The 21,737-nt window shown below is 42.8% G+C and overlaps 1 protein-coding gene across 1 annotated transcript in view; it reads right to left on the minus strand.

Annotated features, from left to right (window-relative positions):
* SYNPO2 (synaptopodin 2) overlaps positions 1–21,107 on the minus strand; it is a 221,038-nt gene extending 199,931 nt beyond the window's left edge. Inside the window, exons 1-3 of the mRNA XM_070047672.1 lie at positions 21,009–21,107; positions 20,471–20,612; positions 2,987–3,065 (exon numbers count right to left, since the gene is read on the minus strand). Of these exons, the coding sequence (XP_069903773.1) occupies positions 2,987–3,065; positions 20,471–20,490 (99 nt within the window). The 5' untranslated portion in view covers positions 20,491–20,612; positions 21,009–21,107. The remainder of the gene's footprint in view (positions 1–2,986; positions 3,066–20,470; positions 20,613–21,008) is intronic.
* Between the last annotated feature and the right edge of the window lie 630 nt (positions 21,108–21,737).

Below are 21,737 nucleotides of genomic sequence, written 5' to 3' on the forward strand. Positions count from 1 at the left end.
GGCCCAAGGACTTGGGCGATCCTCCACTGCTTTCCTAGGCCATAGCAGAGAGCTGGATCAAAAGTGGAGCAGCTGGGACTCGAACCAGCACCTATATGGGATGCTGGTGCTTCAGGCCAGGGCTTTAACCCACTGAGCCACAGCACCAGCCCCGATAAATAAATCTTAAAAAAAAAAAAAAAAAAAAAAAGTTGAGAACCACTTGTAACTGAATATGCAAAAGTATAAACGCATTGCTGCATTTTGTTGCCCTGCAATAATATTTACCTGACCAAACAGTGTGTGCTATCAGCAGATCACAGGCGGGCTAGCTACTCTGCTTTGTCCATTCATCTAACACAGTTTCATTATTTACAACAGGCACTGTTCTAGGTACAAGACATATAGAACTGAACAATTCAGACAACACCCAGGCCCTGCAGAAGCTCATATTCTAACACACAGGAGAAACAATAAACAAAAATCACTCTGTTTTACCAGCTGTTGGCAAGTGCTAGGAAGAAAAATAAAGCTGCGTGTATGGGGTTTATGGAGGAAGGTTGGCTACTCCCAGGAAAGCCTTTTTGGCATGAGGAGGTGACATCTGAGCAGAGTCCTGTTCTCTGTGTTGCAGTGGTGGTCGTCATGGATTTATGTCATAAATATATTCTGATCAGTTGGTGACTGCTTGTTAGTTTCAATGGGCAGCATAGGTAGGTGGAGAGACAGAACATTCGTGCGAATTCCAAGCCTAGCTCTGCTATTGTCTGTACCGCCTTGCATGAGTCACTTGTGCTTTCAGAACCTTGGTATTCTCTTTCTTCCAGATTGCTGTGAAAAATAAATGAGAAAATATATATGGAGAGAGAGAAAGAGACTTTTCACTTGCTGGTTCACTCCCCAAATGGCTGCAACAGCCAGGTGTAGGCCAGCCTTAAAGCTGGGAGTCAGGAATTCCATCCAGGTCTCCCACATGGATGGCAGGGGTCTAAGCACTTGGGCCATCCTCTGCTGCTTTCTCTAGCACATTAGCAGGGGGTTGGATTGGAATTGGAGTGGCCAGTACAGAATCAGCACTCCATTATGGGATGCCAGTGTTGCAAGTGATAGCTTAATCTTCTGTGCCATAACACTGGCCCTAAACACTTTCTTTCCCCTGTTATTTATTTGAAAGTCAGAGTTCCAGAGAGAGATTGGGAGAGACAGAGAATCTTCATCCACAGGTTCACTCCCCAGGTTGAAGCCAGGAGCCAGGAGCTTCCTCCAGTCTCTGACATAGGCACAGGGCCCAGACACCTGGGCCATCTTCTGCTGCTTTCTCAGGTGCATTAGCAGAGAGTGGATTGGATGTAGAGCAGCTGGGATTTGAGCTGGTGCCCAAATGAGATGCTGGTGCTGCAGGCAGCAGCTTTACCTCCCATGCTACAGCACTAGCTCTGACAGTTGTTTTTAAAACAATATTTAAACAAATGCCTGACAAACAGTAACTGCTTAATAAATCTTTGCCTTTTCAGGGTGTCCTGTCTGGATGGAAATATAGCTACATCTGAGTGGAGAAGGATCCTAAGTTAACAGTCAAGAGTTTCTGGAAGAAAATAGCTTTTTTTTTTTTTTTTTGAGAACCAAGACAGAAATTATTTTAATACACAAAATAGAGAAATTATGCCCTACATATATAATAAAATACATCAGGCATATTAAAATAAAATATGCAGAAGTGGGCGTTATGGTGCAATGGGTTAAGCCGTTGTGTGGGAGGCCCACATCCCATATCACAGTGCTGGTTCCAGTCCTAGCTACTCTGCATTTATGAGCCAGCTCAGTGCAGCAGGCTTCTCACAAGAGTAAGAGATTTCCTAGAAAATGGGTAATTATGGCAAGAGAGTCAGCAGTTACTGAGCAGAAAGTATAATGGCCACCACTGTTTGAAGAATGGAAGTTGCTAACCAGATTTCATGACCCTTCTGGCCTTAAGTTTTTGAATGGCTCTGCCACCCACTAGCTGGTTGCATTGGTTCTCAGTGTATCAGTTTCTTCATTTGTAGAAGAGAAAAGGCACTGTAAGGAATGGAGGAGGTAAGTTAAGACCTAGCGCTGGCCGGCGCCATGGCTCACTAGGCTAATCCTCCACCTTGTGGCGCTGGCACACCGGGTTCTAGTTCCGGTCGGGGCACCGGATTCTGTCCCAGCTGCCCCTCTTCCAGGCCAGCTCTCTGCTGTGGCCCGGGAGTGCAGTGGAGGATGGCCCAAGTGCTTGGGCCCTGCACCCCATGGCAGCCATTGGAGGTGAACCCACGGCAAAAGGAAGACCTTTCTCTTTGTCTCTCTCTCTCACTGTCCATTCTGCCTGATAAAAAAACAAAACAAAACAAAAAAAACCTAGCGCTGTGCTGGAATGGAGGGACTACAGCTTATTTCTGTTGTTGGTATTGGTGGCACATCACTTTTGGGACACAGACACCTGCCCATTCACTGCCTTCTAGGATTCCCACAGAACCTTGAAGTAGTAGAAATCACATCATGCCCTTGAATGACACTGTGAAATGAGCCAGGTAGCCATGGCTGGGATCCCATTGCAATTCTCATAATCCCCAGCATCTAGAATCCCCAGCATATAGAATCCTATAAGGAGCTCAGAAATATTGACAAATCAGTTGTCCCATCTTCCAATTTCAAGTTTTGTCCACTGTACCACAAGCTTAATGGAATTGCTGAACCACAGGGACCTTGGGAGACTTTTTTCTTCTGCTGTTCAAGCAAAGGAACTCCTTGAACTTCCAACATGGCCAATGAATCAATCTTATGGCCCTGGGCTTTGAGTTATCTTCATGCAGTAAGAGCTCCTTGATAAACACACGTGAAATGAAGTTGCATAAAATCAAGTTGAATTAAATACAAATGCAGCACTAAAAGCAGAGCCAGACTAACATATTAAACCTATCTTAGACTTTGTTTCCAAATTTCAACTTTAATTGAGCAACGGGTAACAAGAAACAATAATTTTTACCTCTTCAATAACTCTCTTTGCAGTCCTGAAGTGCTTGTGTATACTGAGCTCCATCAAGAAAGTGTCATTTGGCAAAGTCCTAAGGGAGAAAGGAAAAAGGCAGCCAGGTCAAACAGGTCTTCTGAGGTTACCCTGGAATCAGTGAAAAAGCAAAGCAGACTCCAGAGCCCTCTTACCACATCAGTGGCACACAGAAAAACTTATTTGGAGGTCACCTGAGCCATTTCCTTGGCAACAGATTTAGGGGATTTTTCTGTGTTTTGTTTTCCAGCACTTTGCCAAATCTGGCCTTAAGTATCTCAAGGGATAGCATTTCCATCTATTTTCCTTCTTTCTAATGTGGGTAATCTGAGAGCTCTGATTGCCAGGAAAGGTTTATCTCTCATTCAATGTATAACTTCCAGATCTTTTTTCATTATTTCCTATTATACTCTTCCAATTATATCTTCTTATTCTTTTTTAGCATTGATAGTAGGAATGATTAGGATTATTAGAGCCATCATAAAGAACATTTTCATGGATGCAATTGAAAATGTCCTTTAAAAAACCTTCTTTCCTTTTTTTCTAAACTAAAACGGAGATTTGTTTATCAAAACATTTCAAATAATGTTTGAGAAAATTGTTCTGCCAGTTATGTACCGAGTTTTGAGAAAACATAAGGAAATTTTTTGGAAGCCATACATTAATGTGATTTAAAACTTACACAGACTGGTAATTGAAAAATATATTGCTATGTTGTCATTACAAGAAAACTTTATTCGCACATGAGATACTCCAAATACATGGTTTCTACTGTATGTAACTTAGGAATGCATTTTTTAAAATCCAACCATCACTCAAATTTAGATCTATCAGATTTAGAACATTATATTTTGGGAGGAATTAGATGTTTTAACAAGTGCATCTAATTAAAAGAAATACATGAAATCCAACAGAGCTATTGCACATAAATTTCAAATAAGATTAAGTCCCTTACTCCAATCTTTTCCATTAACTAGTTTTTTTTTTTTTTTTAAGCTGGAGGAAGAGGAGGAGTGGATTAGGTCACTGTAACTCTTTTTCCTATGAAGTAAATAGTTTTAGTCAAAGTTAAACATGACAGAGCCTGACTTGGACACTGAGGGAAATTTTTAGTCCACAAGCAAAACCAGATAACGATCATTAAAAGCGATTTTACTTTATTTTTCAAACATCTTATCCTGCCTTAGTAATAAATGAAATCCAGATGTTGGAATGATGCAACAAACTGTTTTAAGTTCAAGGCAGCAGAGGCATGCTTTATAGTTAGGACATCCATTCATTTGAAAAACAAACCCTTTGGTTTCTTTACAGAATTGCTTTGGCTTAAGAAATCTTGGGGTCTAAATCATTCAGGATTACCAATAGCCTTCAGGAGATAAACAAACAAATAGCAGATCCTACCCAGGTACAGTCGCAACTGAAAACCATAAAGAAACACTGTTTCATCATTTCAAGTACTTTCTGTTCCAAAAATAAGATTTATAATTATGGTAAATAACTTTTTTATGGTAAATGCTTTTGTCACATAATTAATGGGATGACAAATACACACATATTAATATTCAAAATGCAAAATTAATTCAGAGTAACATTTGACTAATGATGTTCATCACTAGGGAATAGTAGAGTAAATCATTCATAAAAATTTGAAAATGTTGAGGGGGAAGCATACAGATGACTACCATATGGGCGGACAGGGCACACAAATTTAGTCTGTCGATGACTGTTCTCAACAATCTTGTGTTATGAATCATTTCTCTTCCTTGGTTTGTGAGCCTTATTGTGACTCACAATTATACTAATTACTTCTCTCTCATTTGTGATCTCCTTGAAGGATTATAAAAAGGGAAGTATCTCAAGGGCTCTCTGCTTTTCCAATAAACTAGATGAAGGCATCCTTATTGCTGAATATATCAAATGTAAATTGTGCTCTTTGATGAATGTTAAAGACAAATGTAACATTAACATGTATAATATAAAGAAGATAATGAGTAAAAACAAATAAATGATCACCTACAAAATACACTGATTTTTTTTTTTATCTGTAGGTAGGACTGATTTGTAATGAAGTTATTCACGTTATCCTACACTCTCTCTCTCCCCTTTTAAAAGATTTTATTTATTTATTTATGTGAGAGGTAGAATTACAGACAGAGAGAGGTAGAGACAGAGAGGGAGGTCTTTCATCCGCTGGTTCACTCCTTAAACAGCCAAAGGGCTGGAGTTGGGCCGATCGAAAGCCCAGAGCCAGGAGCTTCTTCTGAGTCTCCCAGGTGGCTGCAGGGGTCCAAGCACTTGGGCCATCTTCCACTGCTTTCCCAGGCCATCGCAGAGAACTGGATCAGAAGTGGAGCAGCTGGGACATGAACCAGTGCCCATATGGGATGCAGATGCCACAGGCAGACAGCCCACCACGCCACAGCACTGGCCCCTATCCTAGTCTCTTTGTAACAAATAACATTTCTGAAACATGGGTAGTGAAAGTTAGAGAGACAGTCTATGATTGAAGGGAAAAAATTAATAGAACCAGTCAGGAATTGGGTATATAATGTTAAAATGAAAGTCTTTGGCATTATTTTTAAATTATTTGACTCACTATGCAATAATGCACAGATATAGTGATTAGGCATTTGAAAGAAAATGGCTGAGCTCAATTTATATTTTTAGATAAATATAAGAAAATATAAACATGCAGCTATTTGGCTACAATTTGGGTATATACTCATAACAGATAGGATAGATGCAAATTCCCAGTCCTGCCTTCAAAAGTTTCAAGACTCAGAGCAAGGGTTGGCAAATCACAGCCCACAGGCTTGTCGCTCTCCCTCTTCGTGGAGGAACGACACTGAACCCTGCGCTGTTCTTTCGTCTGCTCGGCCCTCCCCGGGTTTGCTGCTGGTTCTTCCCGGGTTGGCTACTATCCCTTCCACCTCCGTGGAAGGGCAGTTCCCCCTGGCCGCATTCCCCACTTCCGCAGGGGAGCGGCACACCGCCAGCCGGTTCTCTCGGGGGCTGCACGGGTTCCCTTAGATGTTCCCGGTGCATGCCGTCTCTCTCCTCCTTTATAGTCCTCCTCCGCCAATCCCAACTCGGCTGCCCACACGCCGAGTACGCTGCTCTCCTCCAATCAGGAGCAAGTCCTACAGTTTATTAGTTGAACTGGAGGCAGCTGTGCGGAAGCTGTTTACTTCTCTCCCAGCGCCATATTGTGGGAGAGCAGATGCATAGAGTAAGTCCTAATTCGAGTAACTTAGTCTAGTCCGGATTGCTCCCCACAAGGCTATACAGTCTCTGCCAAACTGCACTAAGGTCACAGTGCAAAAGCTGCCGTGGAAATTATAGAAAGGAATACGAATGACTGTGTTGCAATTAAACTTCATTTCCAAAACACACAACAGCTGGATTTGGCCTGTAAGTTGCCACTGGCTCACCTCCTAAAGAAAAAAATAGTAAAAATAAATCAAAAGAAAAAGAGATAGTTCTTTGGAATTCTATTTCTGATATTAAAGGACACCTTTAGTAGGACAAAATTTTCAGAAATAATTACTAGAAAGTGTCGCTCCCCCTCTTCACGGAGGAACGACACAGGACCCTGCGCTGTTCTTTTGTCTGCTCGGCCCTCCCCGGGTTTGCTGCTGGTTCTTCCCGGGTTGGCTACCGTCCCTCCACCTCCATGGAGGGGCGGGCCCCCTGCCACTTTCCCCACTTCTGCAGGGGAGCGGCACACCGCCAGCCAGCTCTCTCGGGGGCTGCACAGGTGTTCCTCTTAGATGTTCCTGGTGCATGTTGTCTCTCTCCTCCTTTATAGTCCTCTTCCACCAATCCCAACTCTGCTACCCACACGCCGAGTATGCTGCTCTCCTCCAGCAGGTCCTACAGTTTATTGGTTGAACTGGAGGCAGCTGTGTAGAAGCTGTTTCCTCCTCTCCCAGCGCCATATTGTGGGAGAGCAGATGCATAGAATAAGTCTTAATTCCAGTAACTTAGTCTAGTCCGAGTTGCTCCCAGTTGCTCCCCACAAGAAAGATAACAAAATTGAAGACATAAGGAATGTTGACTCAAATAGGACTAGTGGGTGCCATGATTCCAGAGAAGGACAAGAGGGTAAGGGCACAGGATTTGCCTAGAAAGAGGACTGCTGTGGGAAGTAAAGAAATCCACAAAGCCTTTGTGAGTCTAGTGGCCCTGGGCAGTGGTTCTCCCCCAAGAGTAACTTTGTCTCCAGGGGACATCTGAGAATATCTGGGCACAATTTCAGTTGTTATCTTGGGGACTGGGAGGGGATTCCTATTGGCATTTAATGATTGACCAGTCAAAATATCAGTAGCACCAGAATTCGAAGCCCATGTGCTAGACTACTGAGACAATGCTGGCGACTCACAAACATACATACCCACACACAATCATAATTCTTACTCTTGATTTCAGCTCAGGCATTTCCTATAAATCACTTTGTTATGTTCTTATAGTCTCAGGTATAGAATTTTTCTGCCCCTATTGAATTCCACACAGAAAGTCCTCTGAACCCTCTTAGCGCTTGTGGGTCCCAGCCCCAGCCCCACCACACTCATGTGCAGCGAAACACCTTATTATTTGGCTAAAAATCATCCTATAAGCATTCTACTTCCTTCTTTTCCACATAGGTTTTTTCCTACAACTTCACTCATTTTCCATCTTTAAGAAAGTCTTTCCCCCAATCCTGCCCCCATGTTACCAAGGAAATTCCTTACCTGTTTTCCTTCTTTCCTATTCCAAAATATAAAAATCACTTTTTGTTATTCCTGCTATCTTTTCCAGGTTTCTCCCTTGTCTTCTCCCTCCTGTTGCCCAAGTTCTGAAAAGGCAGACAGCACCTACAGCATGTTTTATTGCAACCCAGCCTCTATTTCAGTAGTTGTCCACAAAGACCTTGGCCAAAACTAGGCCTAAAGCAAAAGGTCTTTCTCAGCTAAAGCCCACAAGTCCTTCTCTGATGCATACTAAGGTGATTCTGCCACCTTTTTCTGTTACCCTTTAGCCATCCCTCTTGTGAAATGTGTACCAGAAGACTTTTATGCTCGGTATGTCAATAATTAAATCTCAATTGCATCTTAGTTCTGCTTTGCCTGCTGTTCCATGTTAGGTCTGCCAAGAGAAGGCTTGGGAGGCAGACTGCAGGGCCAAAAAAGTTCTGAGAAAGGGACTTGGCTGCTTCCTGCATGCTTCCAGGTCTTCCTGAAGTTGGTTCTGCTGCCAGCAGCCAGTTGCAGCTGTAGTTCTTGCAACACCTGTAGAACCAATCTCATCAGGCCCCTAGGAGACACCGGCAGCAGCTGAGTGTGATCCTGTCTCAAAAGCCTGCCTTCGCCCCATGAAATCCCACCTTCAGATCTCCCAAGTTTTACTACTTGCAACTTCTTTTTGTTACCGAAGGCCTCTAGAGGGGGTAGTGGTGAAGGACTCCTTCCTGTAGCTGCCACCCCCACAAAACCTTGATGTTCCTATTTGCTTTTTCCATGATTTAATAATAGAGCCAGTAAGAAATAGAATAGATATTTTTATAACCACTATCATGTAACCTGCTTTAATCTTAGAATGCTTTGGGTTTATTCTTCCCCCAACTAACAAGTTCATTTATAACACTGATGTTAATAACCTAGCATTGCTGATAGAGGCCTGGTACCTGAAACCTTTTGTACGCGTGGATTTGTCTATATGTCGTTAAGATGCCAAAGCTTTATAAAATATATTGAAAGTTGGCCTAAAAGGCTTAACTAGAAGCCAAGTTCACCCTTTCTACCTCTGGATAATGTTCCCACGTCTTGTCAGAAAACATGGGCAGTCCTGATATGGAGAAGGTGGGGACCTAAAACTGCAGGAAGTCTGAAAGCTTGGAGAGAAAGGGGGTTTCAGTGAGTATACAAATCTTGATTACATGAGCCCCTAAAAATATCTGTAACCTTTGTCTTAGATATAGCAGGCATTATGCATTAATAGCTTCTAATATTTTATCACTTAGGTTTATTAATTTTTAAATTATCCCCAAATCCCCCAAGAAACATGATTTTTCAAAGAAAGGTTCTAAGTGGGGTAACATCATAGGGGAACCTGCTGTAGGTTGAGTTCTAAGGCCACAGAAAACAGATTCAAGACTGGAAAAACCTGAGATAGGTCTCCCAGCATGATCCTAACTTACCCTTATTGTTCTAAATCTTCAGGCCTATATACTAGGGAGGCAGACCTATGAAAGAGATCTATGGGCCAAAACCCAGAAAGGCTGGAAACATGAATTCTGCCACCAACATGAAAGAACAAAGCAAAATTTTTTCACAGTTTTCTTTTGAGGAGATGTCATATATTAAAAGGTTGAGGGATGGGCAGCTAAGATACTACTTGGGACATCCACATCCCACATTGAAGTGCCTGAGTTCAAGTTTTGGCTCCACTCCTGATTCTACCTTCCTCTTCTTGTGCACCCTGAGAGGCAGCTGACGTTGGCCCAATTACTGTGGCCCTTGCCACCCACAGGGGATACACAGATTGAATTCCCTGATTCTGTTGGAGCTGTTGTGGACATTTGAGGAGTGAACTAGGAAATGTCTTTCTCTGTCTCTGTCTCTGCCTTTCAAATAAATAAATTTGAAAATGTCTTAAGAAATAAAATGTTAAAAATATTTTAAATTTTGTAATATTTTAGTCTAATTTAAAAAATATTTATTTACTTAGAGTCAGAGTTTCAGTGAGAGGAAGAGAAGGAAAGGGAGGGAAGGAGAGAGAGCGAGAAAGAGAGAGAAAGAAAATGAGAGAGATCTTCCATTCACTGAGTCACTCCCCAAATGGCCACAACAGCCAGGGCTGGACAAGGCCAAATCCAGAAGCCAGGGGGTTTTAACTCCATCTCAGTTTCCCACTTGGATGGCAGGGGCCCAAGTATTGGGCCATTGTTTACTAGCTTCACAGATACATTAGCAGGAAGCTGGATCAGAAGCAGAGCAGTGAGGATCCAAACTGGCACTGTGATATGAGATGTTGGTATTATAAGCAGTGGCTTAACCCACTATGCCACAACTATGGCCCCTCATATGATTTTTTTTAATCAAGACTCTATCTCATAATAAATAACAGTAAACTCTGAAATGAAAACTGTCTAATGTGAGGATACTTTTGTCATAGAAAGATTCATAGAAAGATGGAATAAAAACTAAGTTTATTTTGGTGCAAAAAAAAAACCTTTGAGAGTCAGGTATTTCATGCAGTGGTAGGGTCACCACTTATTAAGCTTCAACCATATCAGAGTACATCTTTCAAGTTCTAGTTGTTCTAATTTTGATCCAGCTTTCTGTTGGTGTGCAACCTGCAAGATAGCAGATGATAGCTCAAGTTGTTGAGTCTGTGCCGCTCATATGGAAGATGCAGGTTGAGTACCAGGCTCCTGGCCTTGGCCTCACTTAGTCCTGACTATTGTAGGTGTCTGGGGAGTCAACCAGCAGATACAAGACATTTTTCTGTCCATCTCTCTCTCCCCCCCCCTTTTTTTTTTTAAGAAACCATTTTGTGGTGGATATTTCTCATTGCTACTATTCTTCAGTTAGCTGCTTTATGGAAGTTATTTATTTTATTTAAAAAAAATTTTTTTGGCCGGCACCGCGGCTCACTAGGCTAATCCTCTGCCTGCGGCACCGGCACACAGGGTTCTAGTCCCTGTTGGGGCGCCGGATTCTGTCCCGGTTGCCCCTCTTCCAGGCCAGCTCTCTGCTGTGGCCAGGGAGTGCAGTGGAGGATGGCCCAGGTGCTTGGGCCCTGCACCCCATGGGAGACCAGGAAAAGCACCTGGCTCCTGGCTCCTGCCATTGGATCAGCGTGGTGTGCCGGCTGCAGCGCGCTGGCCGTGGCGGCCATTGGAGGGTGAACCAACGGCAAAGGAAGACCTTTCTCTCTTTCTCTCACTGTCCACTCTGCCTGTCAAAAATTAAAAAAATTAAAAAATTAAAAAAATTTTTTTTGACAGGCAGAGTTAGACAGTGAGAGAGAGAGAGAGGAAGGTCATCCTTCTGTTGGTTCACCCCCCAAATGGGTGCTACGGCCGGTGCACTGTGCCAATCCAAAGCCAGGAGCCAGGTGCTTCCTCCTAGTCTCCCATGCGGGTGCAGGGCCCAAGCACTTGAGCCATCCACCACTGCCTTCCTGGGCCACAGCAGAGAGCTGGACTGGAAGAGGAGCAACTGGGACAGAATCTGGTTTATTTGAGAGGTGGAGTTATAGGCAGAGTGAAACACAGAGAGAAAGTGTCGCTCCCCCTCTTCATGGAGGAGCGACACTGAACCCTGCCTAGGCTTCATATCCGAGTCACGGCACCATTATGTCGCTCCCCCTCTTCGTGGAGGAACGACACAGGACCCTGCGCTGTTCTTTCGTCTGCTTGGCCCTCCCCGGGTTTGCTGCTGGTTCTTCCCAGGTTGGCTACCGACCCTTCCACCTCCGTGGAAGGGCGGTTCCCCCTGCCACATTCCCCACTTCCGCGGGGGAGCGGCACACCGCCGACCGGCTCTCTCGAGGGCTGCACAGGTGTTCCCCTTAGATGTTCCTGGTGCATGCCGTCTCTCTCCTCCTTTATAGTCCTCCTCCGCCAATCCTAACTCGGCTGCCCACACGCCGAGTACGCTGCTCTCCTCCAATCAGGAGCAGGATCAGCTCCTGGAGGTCAGCACTCAAGTTGGCAAGAGGCAGCTGCGTAGAAGCTGTTTTCTTCTCTCCCAGCGCCATATTGTGGGAGAGCAGATGCATAGAATAAGTCTTAATTCCAGTAACTTAGTCTAGTCCGAGTTGCTCCCAGTTGCTCCCCACAAGAAAGGTCTTCCATCTGCTGGTTCACTCCCCAATGGCCGAAATGGCTGCAGTTGGACGGATCCGAAGCCAGGAGCCTGGAGCTTCCTCCAGGTCTCCAACATGGGTTCAGGGGCCCAAGCAATAGGGCCATCTTCCACGGTCTACCCAGACCATGCCAGAGAGCTAGATCAGAAGAGGAAGAACCTGGACTAGAACCAGCGCCCCTATGGGATGCCAGCACCACAGGCAGAGGCTCAGTGTCGGCCCTTCTGTCTTTCAAATAAAATTAAAATGAATAAATAATTTTTTTTCAAGAGAGAAAAATGTAAACTTGAGTATAGTTGTGTCATGATGTGGATTTTTCATTTTTTTTTGAAAACCCTAGTGTCGCGGCAGTCTTGTCTTTTGTGTCATGCTGAAGAACTTCCATGTGGACAGAGACATTAAGCAAAACGAAGTTTATTGAAGCAAAAGACCTCCTGCCACAGCAGTCAGTAGGGGGATTCCAAGGGAGGAGTTGTCCGAGAGGCTTTTGAGTGCTGCCTCTTTTATACATAAAGTGACTCTGGCCTCTTTCTGAGAAGTGAGTACAGGTTTAGGTAATCATGGTGGGGCAGAATAACAGTGAATCAGAAGGCAGGGATAACAACCAATCAGGAGGCAAGAATAACAATCAGGGAAATGAAAGTGTCCTAATGAGACATGCTACATGAACCAATCAGGGACTGACATTGGAGACGCTGAGGAGAGTGCTCAGTCAGGCCCTGCCTGCAGACTCAACATCTGATTACCTTGGAGATATTTCCCCAGTCTCCTGCCTCCCCCCCCCCCCCAGGTTCCTGGAAAGTTACACCATGTGTTTTTTCTTTCCTTTCCAAGGCCCCCTGGAGTCCTTCTCACAAGTATGCATAGATTAAAATTTTTTGAACCAAAGTCAAATGTATAGTCTAATTCCATTCCTCACAAATGTTTTGAATTACTTTTTCTTCTTTTCAGGGCAGCAAGGAAGTGGAAAGGAGAGGGGCTACATCATCCCTGTTACACAGTCAGCATTACTAGAAGGGCAGCAGGAATTAGAGAAGATGGCAACCATGTTACAAAGGAGAGTGAAGAAGGCTGAGGCCCTCAGTCCTGAAGATAAGTGAAGAAATGAGGGTAAGGGGAACCAGCCTAGGGTGAGAAACTGACCCCGAGTACTTACTAGTCCGGGAGCTCTGTGATTTTCAATAACACAGAAGTCGAAAGTGAAGTAAAGCAAGAGAAATGCAAGTGAAATGAGATACGATCACCACCTCTCTTTAAAAAAAATATTTGTTTTATAATGTTTGAAAGGCGGAGTTACAGAGAGAGAAGGAGAGACAGAGAGAGAGATTTTCCATCTGCTGGTTCACTCCCCAAATGGCCACAATGGCAGTGTTAGACCCTCGGAGTGAGGATGCTAACACATCGAGAGGCACACCTCAAAGACTCAGACTCCAGACCAGCTGATGCAAAAGCAAGAGGATTTATTCAGCGTCTGCGCAGACGGGCCTCCTGAACTCGGGAGTCCAGAGAGCGCCCCCAGCACAAAGCCACACGGTTTATATACCCACAGCAACCAATCAAAAGCACTATAGAGTCCATGCACACAGCAGTCCAATCTGAGAGCTGATCATGTGAAGGGCATGCGTCTTCTATCCAATCAGCTACGGGATCACATGGGAGGTATGCACCTCGTCGCCATTTTGTTGTTTACTTCTTTAGTAGTTCCTTTCCCTGCCAGCGCCATCTTGTTCACCCTGAGGGGGGACGACGTCTCGCTCCCTTTGTTCCCCTTGTGGGAGAGCAGCGTCCCGCTTCCCACACCGTTATTTGAGTATTAGGAGGTATACAAACTGGGTTAGGTCTTAGCACAGCCATGCACAAGTGTCGCAGCTAGCTAAGCATAGGGTCCCTTATTTTATAGCTGCACCTAATTTTAGCTTTGGGGGAAAAAGTTTAGGGCTGTAATTTTAAACTTTAATTTTTTGGGGGGCAAAGGTGACTTCTTGTTTTTAATGGTATTGGCTTAGGTCACTCCATCTTGGTTTGATTTTTAAGGTTCTTCAGCAGGGGCTGTGCCAGGCCAAAGCCAGGATCCCAGAGCTTCTTCCAGGTCTTCTACATGGGTGCAAGGGTCCAAGTACGTGAGCCATCCTCTGCTGCTTTCCCAGGCACATTAGCAGGGAGCTGGATGAAAAATGGAGCAGCTAAGTCGATGCCAGCATCGAAGGTGGAGGCTTAACCTCTCTCTGTAACTCTGACTTTAAATAAATAAAGAAAGAAATATTTATAAATAAATAAATAAAATGAGACTATTATTTATATTCCATTGAAAGCTATGTGCATCTTCTCCCTGACACCAATAACAGAACGAGAGAAAACATTAGTTTTTAGAATACATATATCTGAAATATTCAATGATCTAGAGGAATCTTTTTAGGCATTCTACTATATATGACTTAGCATGGGACTTTGCTGGTAAGGAGTCCTTTATTACCCTGTGGCAAGTTTACAACAGTCCCTGAGAAATCTATAGACATCTCAGAACTAGATATGTACTAACCTCATGAACAAGAAAATAACTAGTTTACTGGCTTAGAAAAATTTATCGAGTCAACAATGTGTTCAGCCCCATTCGCTGATATAATAGCTGTAGAGGTAATTCATTTCACAGGATATTTGTTGAGCACCTAATAGATTCCTTGCACAAAGTGCTAGTTATATATAGCCCCAACTGATGAACACACCCTGGCTAGTCATGGGACCAGATGCAAATGCAAGTCACAATATAAAAAGTGACACATACTAGAATAGCACATTATGTTCTGGTATTTCAGAAAAGAAACAAAAGAATTTGCTGGGAGAGGTGATGAGAGAGGGATGTTTATGGAACCACTTCCAAGAGAAAAAATTGTATTTATGCTGTGCTTTTTACACAGAAAGGGTGATGGTGGAGTTCTGAGTGGTATTAGCACAAATATATACACATCAAAAAAAAAAAAACATCAAGCTTTAAGTCTTGTAAACTTTATTATTGTGCATAAGTTATACTTTCATTTTAAAATGTATTTATTTATTTGAGAGGCAGAGTTAGAGAGAGAGAGAGAGAGAGAGAGAGAGAGAGAGAGAGAGAGAGAGAGAAAGGGAATCTTCCATCCACTGGTTTACTCCCAAATGGCCTCCACAGCCAGTGCTTGGCCATGCTGAAATCAGGAAACCAGGAGCTTCTTCCATGTCTCCCACATGGGTGCAGGAGCCCAAACACTGGGACCATCTTCCAGTGCTTTCCTAGGCACATTAGCAGGGAGCAGGATTGGAAGTGGGACAGCTGGGACTTGAACTGGTGCCTATATTGGATGCTGGCAATGTAGGTGGCAGCTTTACCCACTACACCACAGGGCCAGTCCCTACCTTCACTTTTAAGAGCTAATTCAGTAAAACAGTAAAAATTTTGTGGGCAGAATAATTACTGTTATGACACCTTCACGTATTTTAATTAGATTCCTAGTCATATCGACCTCTAATATCATGTCACTGGTGTTTTCCTGAAGGATGTTCTCATTTACTAGGGTCCCGTTACTTTGTAAACTTCTCTGCATCATTTATAGTGGGATTTTTATTTTTCATATATTTGGAATTACTGACATTTTCAATTGTTTCTTCCTTTTTAGCATACTTTTTTCATTAATTTATTTAATGTCAAAGTTACAGAATGAGAGAGACAGACAGACAGAAACAGAAATATCTTCTATTCACTGGTTCACTCCCCAAATGGTCACAATGGCCAGAGCTGAGCTAGGCTGAGGCCAGAAACCAGGAGCTTCATGCAGGTCTCCCATGTAGGTGTAGGGACCCTAGTACCTGGGTTATCTTCAGCTGTTTCTTCCAGGCCATTAGCAGGGAGCTGGGTTGAAAGTGGTCCAACTGAGACACAACCCAGCACCTTACTGGCTATGCTATAACACTGGTCCCAACAAACTATTATTTATTTATTAATTTATTTGACAGGTAGAGTTATAGACAGGGTCCTCCCTCCAATGGTTCATTCCCCAAATGGCCGCCACGGCTGGCACTGTGCAGATCCGAAGCAAGGAGCCAGGTGCTTCCCCCTAGTCTCCCATATGGGCGCAGGGGCCCAAGCACTTGGACCATCCTCCACTGCCCTCCCGGGCCACAGCAGAGAGCTGGACTGGAAGAGGGGCAACTGGGCCTAGAACCCAGCGCCCACATGGGATGCCAGCGCCACAGGTGGAGGATCAACCAAGTAAGCCACGGTGCCGGCCCCACAACATACTATTGTTAATATGACAATATTCTCTACAGTTATGAAGTAACTACTCAGATTTAAAAAAAAAAAAAAACTAAATGTGATTAAGGCTAAATTGAGAATATTCTCAATTATTACTGCTTGGAATTGAAATATACTAATATTTCAGCCACAGAATTTTCTTTCATAGGCACTGACTGTATTTTTGCCTCCATTCAGGATATACTTTTCAATGTTTTTTTAATTGATAAAGTAATTACACATACTTATGGGGTACAGGGTGATATAGATATCATAAAATGTGTAATGATCAAATTAAGGTAACTAATATATCCAACACCTCAAACATTTGTCATTTCTTTGTGATGAGACCATTAAAAATTCTCTTCTATTTCAAAATATATAATAAATTACTGTTAACTATAATCACCCTATTGTGCTATAGAACACTAGCACCTATTCCTATGTAACTGTAAATTTGTATCCATTAATCAACCTCTCCCTAACCCCATCTTAATAAATATTTTTATTAGCAAAAACTTCATCAAGTAAATTGTTCATGATTCTTTTGAATCATTTACAAAATTTAAATTCTTTTCTCCGGGGCCGGCGCTGTGGCACAGTGGGTTAAAGCTCTGGCCTGAAGCACCAGCATCCCATATGGACGCCGGTTCTAGTCCCAGCTGCTCCTCTTTTGATCTGGCTCTCTCCTATGGCCTGGGAAAGCAGTAGAGGATGGCCCAAGTCCTTGAGCCCCTGCACCCACTTGGGAGACCCAGAAGAAGCTCCTGGCTCCGGGCTTCAGATAGGCACAGCTCTAGCTGTTGCAGCCATCTGGGGAGTGGACCAATGGATGGAAGACACCTCTCTCTCTCTGCCTCTCCTCTCTCTGTGTAACTCTGACTTTCAAATAAATAAAAATAAATCTTTAAAAAATTATTTTTCCACTTAAGAATAGACAGTTCCTCAAGAATCGTCTTATAAGTCAAGATATTCCAAAAATCTGGCCGGTGCCGCGGCTCACTAGGCTAATCCTCCACCTTGCGGCGCCGGCACACCGGGTTCTAGTCCCGGTCGGGGTGCCGGATTCTGTCCCGGTTGCCCCTCTTCCAGGCCAGCTCTCTGCTGTGGCCAGGGAGTACAGTGGAGGATGGCCCAGGTGCTTGGGCCCTGCACCCCATGGGAGACCAGGAGAAGCACCTGGCTCCTGCCATCGGATAAGCGTGGTGTGCCGGCCGCAGCGCGCCGGCCTTGGCGGCCATTGGAGGGTGAACCAACGGCAAAGGAAGACCTTTCTCTCTGTCTCTCTCTCTCACTGTGCACTATGCCTTTCAAAAAAAAAAAAAAAATTCCAAAAATCTACAACCAAATTTCCAAAATCAAGCCTTTTGAGCTTTCTTGAATGTGTTTGCCTGTTTTTTGCCTTAGTAAAAAGTTGAATGTCATCTTATTTCCAAATCTTATGGTCAGTACTTGCAACTTATTAAACACTTTAAGAGCTTAAATTTGGGGCACTCCATTTATTGAGTACTCTGATTTTAATACTTATAAGAAATTCTGAATACCTGCAACTAAGTTTAGTGTTATTGTGTAAGGCATACAAAGAAATTAGGGTCTTGAGCACTTCTAAATTTAATTAATAATTACTTCACCTTTTACAAGGTATCAAGAAAACTTAGAAACTAAAAATGAGCAAATTTAGAAGTAAATTCATTTGATCCAAATGAAAAGTCATACTTTAAAGAGTGGCATGTAAGTGCTTTCTGTGGCTGTGGATGTTAATTCATGATCTCTGGGAAAATTAATCTAGAAATGACATTAACTTTTGGAGCAGATGATTTGGTTTCAATGTAGTTAGCAATTATGGCTCATTGTTGGATAGGAAATTTTAACCTTTTCCAAGTGATACTTTTTAACATTAGCTTTTTTTGAAAAGCAGAAAATCAGTACTTAATTTTTCACTAAGTACTCTTGAATTTTGGCTCACTGCTGCCAAAAGAATTTATTGAAATCTTTTTTAAAGGGCATGGACAACAAAATAAATACATTTTTAAAAAAGACTTACTTATTTGAAAGACAGTTACAGAGAGAGGTAGAGACAGAGAGAGGTCTTCCTTCTGCTGGTTCATTCCCCCAGTGGCTGCAATGGCTGGAGCTGAGCCAACCTGAAGCCAGGGACCAGGAGCTGCTTCTGGGTCACCCATATGGGTGCAGGGACACAAGGAGTTGGGCCATCTTCCACTGCTTTTCCAGGCACATTAGCAGGGAGCTGGATTGGAAGTGGAGCAGCTGGAACTCAAACCAGTGCCTAAATGTAGTGCGGGCACTACAGGCTGGAGCTTTAACCCACTGGGCCACAGCACCAACCCCATAAATACATTTTTGATGATTTATAAAATAGGATTCTATTAGCAAAATCATTCAGACCATTCTCTTAACACAGCATGGAAGGACTATTTGGCCTGTATTTCCCACACCTATTCCATAGGCACTTAATTTGTACATTTCCACATTTCCCGGTGACCCTGCTGATTGACAGCCTCATAGTTTGGCAGTTTGCTCCATCTTGAAAACCGGCACAGGCAATGGCCTAATTGGTTGGATCACCAAGTAGACTGCATGGCCAAAGTGTTGATTAATGCTCCTTCTACCTCCAAAACTAGAAGGGTTTAACTCTCCCTAGGTGCATATCATTTTGTCAGGATTCTGAATATTGTTCTGAACAGGAGGCATTAATTGTTTTACATTTAGGAAAGTTCTGGAATAGAAAGATAAGTTACGTATGGTTGTCTTTATATGTGCTCCTAGAAGTCTCACATTTCTAGGTGATATTTTATAGGGAATTGGAGGTATGAAGTACAGGCCCATCCAATTGGATAGCATTTTAATGCAATGATTCATACTGCTTGTTTAAGTCAGGTTGAAAATACTAAGCTGGATGGTAAAATAAGAGGATAGATTTAAATAAAAATTTTCGTGGGGAAAAAGGGACATAATCCTTACAGTAGTTTCAATTCATAGTGGTGACAATTGAGTTTAAGTTCAGAAATATTTGTGCAGGTCTTATTAAGTCCCAGAATCTTTGCTATGAGATGAAAGGAAAGTACAAATAGGGATTAAGTCAACTCCTATTTTTTTCAACTTATAAAGAATATGGGATGTATGTAGAGGATTCATATCCTAAGTAGAATGGTATGATATCTTTTTTTTTTTTTTTTTTTTTTACAGGTAGAGTTATAGACAGTGAGAGGGAGAGACAGAGGGAAAGGTCTTTCTTCCATTGGTTCACTCCCCAAATGTCCGCCATGGCTGGCACTTCGCAGATCCAAAGCCAGGAGCCAGGTGGTTCTTCCTGGTCTCCTATGTGGGTATAGGGGCCCAAGCACTTGGACCATCCTCCACTGTCCTCCTGGGCCACAAGAGAGCTGGACTGGAAGAGGAGCAACTGGGATTAGAACCCGGGGCCCATATGGGATGACGGCACCGCAGGCAGAGGATTATCCAAGTGAGCCATGGCACTGGCCCCGGTATGATATCTTCTTAATAATTAATTGTGTGTGTGTGTCGGGGGGGCATTTGGGTACAGCCAGTAAAGTTGCTGATTGGAACACCCATATCCCATATCAGAGTGCCTGGAGTTGAGTCTTGCCTCTGCTTCCAATCCAGCCTTCAAAATGCAGACCCTGGGAGGCTGTAGTAATGACTCAAATAGTTGGGTCCCTGCCACTCAACTGAGGAATCCAGATAGAGTTCCAGGCTCCTGGTTTCAGCCTGGCTCAACCCTGGCTATTGTAGGCATTTGGGGAGTGAACCAGCCAATGAATGTTCTCTCTTGAGTACTCTCTTTTTTGTTATCTCCATCCCTCACTCTCCCTTTCAAATAAATACAATACATTTAAAAATAAATAAACTTAAAAAATAACTGAGTGACCATATCAAAGGAAATAAATGTTTTTGCCAATGACAAAATTTCAGCTTCCAAGAAAAAATGAGAATTTGGAAAAGTTGTATTTATTGTTATGAGCTTGACAGTTTCTCAACATTTAAAGCCTTTCTCTGATAAGATTGATGGCAATAAAATATTAACAGTTGTGATAATGAACTGTGTCAACATTTTGAAGACTTGCATAACTCTGTGAATCAATGTTTTCCAAATTACAAATATGTATTATGGTACAAAATCATGCATGAATAAAAAGTCACCATTCAAATGATAAATAGACCAATGGATTTTCATATAAAAGCTTGAAAACATTATTGAAACTTCAGATTCCACGTTGCACTGAAACCTTAAGAAACAACTCCTTGTTAGGTTTCTGTGTAGTATCAAAAAATATCCACAGTTTTCTAAAAAGGTTATTAAAACATACCCTCTTTTTCCATAGTACATATTTGTGTGAAGCTAGATTTTCTTCTGTGCTTGAAGGAGAGCAGGGCATCGTATTAGGTTAATTATGGAAGTGGTTGTGATAATCCAGTGGTCTTTTGTTATGTCGCATATTCAAGAGATGTCTAAAAATGCAAAAAAAAGTTTAAAAATGCAACTCATAGGCTGGTGCAGCGGCTCAAATAGCTAATCTTCCACCTGTGGCGCTGGCACCCCGGGTTCTAGTCCCGGTCAGGGCGCTGGATTCTGTCCTGGTTGTCTCTCTTCCAGTCCAGCTCTCTGCTGTGGCCCAGGAAGGCAGTGGAGGATGGCCCAAGTGCTTGGGCCCTGCACCCCATGGGAGACCAGGAGAAGCACCTGGCTCCTGGCTTTGGATCAGCGCGGTGCACCGGCCACAGCGCGCCGGCCACAATGGCCATTGGAGGGTGAACCAACGGCAAAGGAAGACTTTTCTCTGTCTCTCTCTCTCTCACACTGTCCACTCTGCCTGTCAAAAAAAAAAAAAAAAAAAAGCAACTCACCATACTACATAGTCATTGCTTCTGCAAAATCAAGGAGCTTGCAGTTTCCCTAATGTCTAGTTCAGGTTTTTTCTCCTCCAGGAATGTCCTTTCCTGCTGCTTCAGAAAAGAAAACCAAGTCACCTTGGATTGTTCCCAAGGCCCATTTTCTCTAAGAACTCATTTCTTCACAATGGGTTAAAGATTTTTAATTTCTTCTTTTAATAATAACATTTGAAAGTGATTATTTGCATTTGAAATGTTTCTGAAAGTATTCTTAATTGAATTCTCCTCTCCATAGTCAGAGGAAATGACTTCCTGCTCCACTGCACAAAATACAATGGTTTTCATACAGTTTTATGCTCTACGATGAAAGGCAAAGACAATGTAAATAAATACCAGAAAAATACCAAATTGGGTGTTTCTTCTAACAGGCAAACAAAGGGCTAGGGTTTATAAATCACATGTCCAGTATCCACATATGTAGTATGCTCTGGAGTACCTAAAAGATAATCTGTTGAAGTGAAATTGACACTTTGAGATGTGATGACTTTGAACAATCCTTTTCTCAATTGTTGAGGAACAGTTTTTTTTTTTCAACTATTTGTTGAATTCTTTATTTAGTATAGAGTTAATATTATGTCTATAAAGTTAATTGAAAATAGATCTTAGTAAAAAATAAGAATGGAAATAGGAGAGGAGGAAGAAGGGTGGAGTGCAGGTGAGAGGGCAGGTAATGTGGGAAGAATC

Source organism: Oryctolagus cuniculus, chromosome 8, assembly GCF_964237555.1.
Source record: "Oryctolagus cuniculus chromosome 8, mOryCun1.1, whole genome shotgun sequence".
Lineage (NCBI taxonomy): Eukaryota > Metazoa > Chordata > Mammalia > Lagomorpha > Leporidae > Oryctolagus > Oryctolagus cuniculus.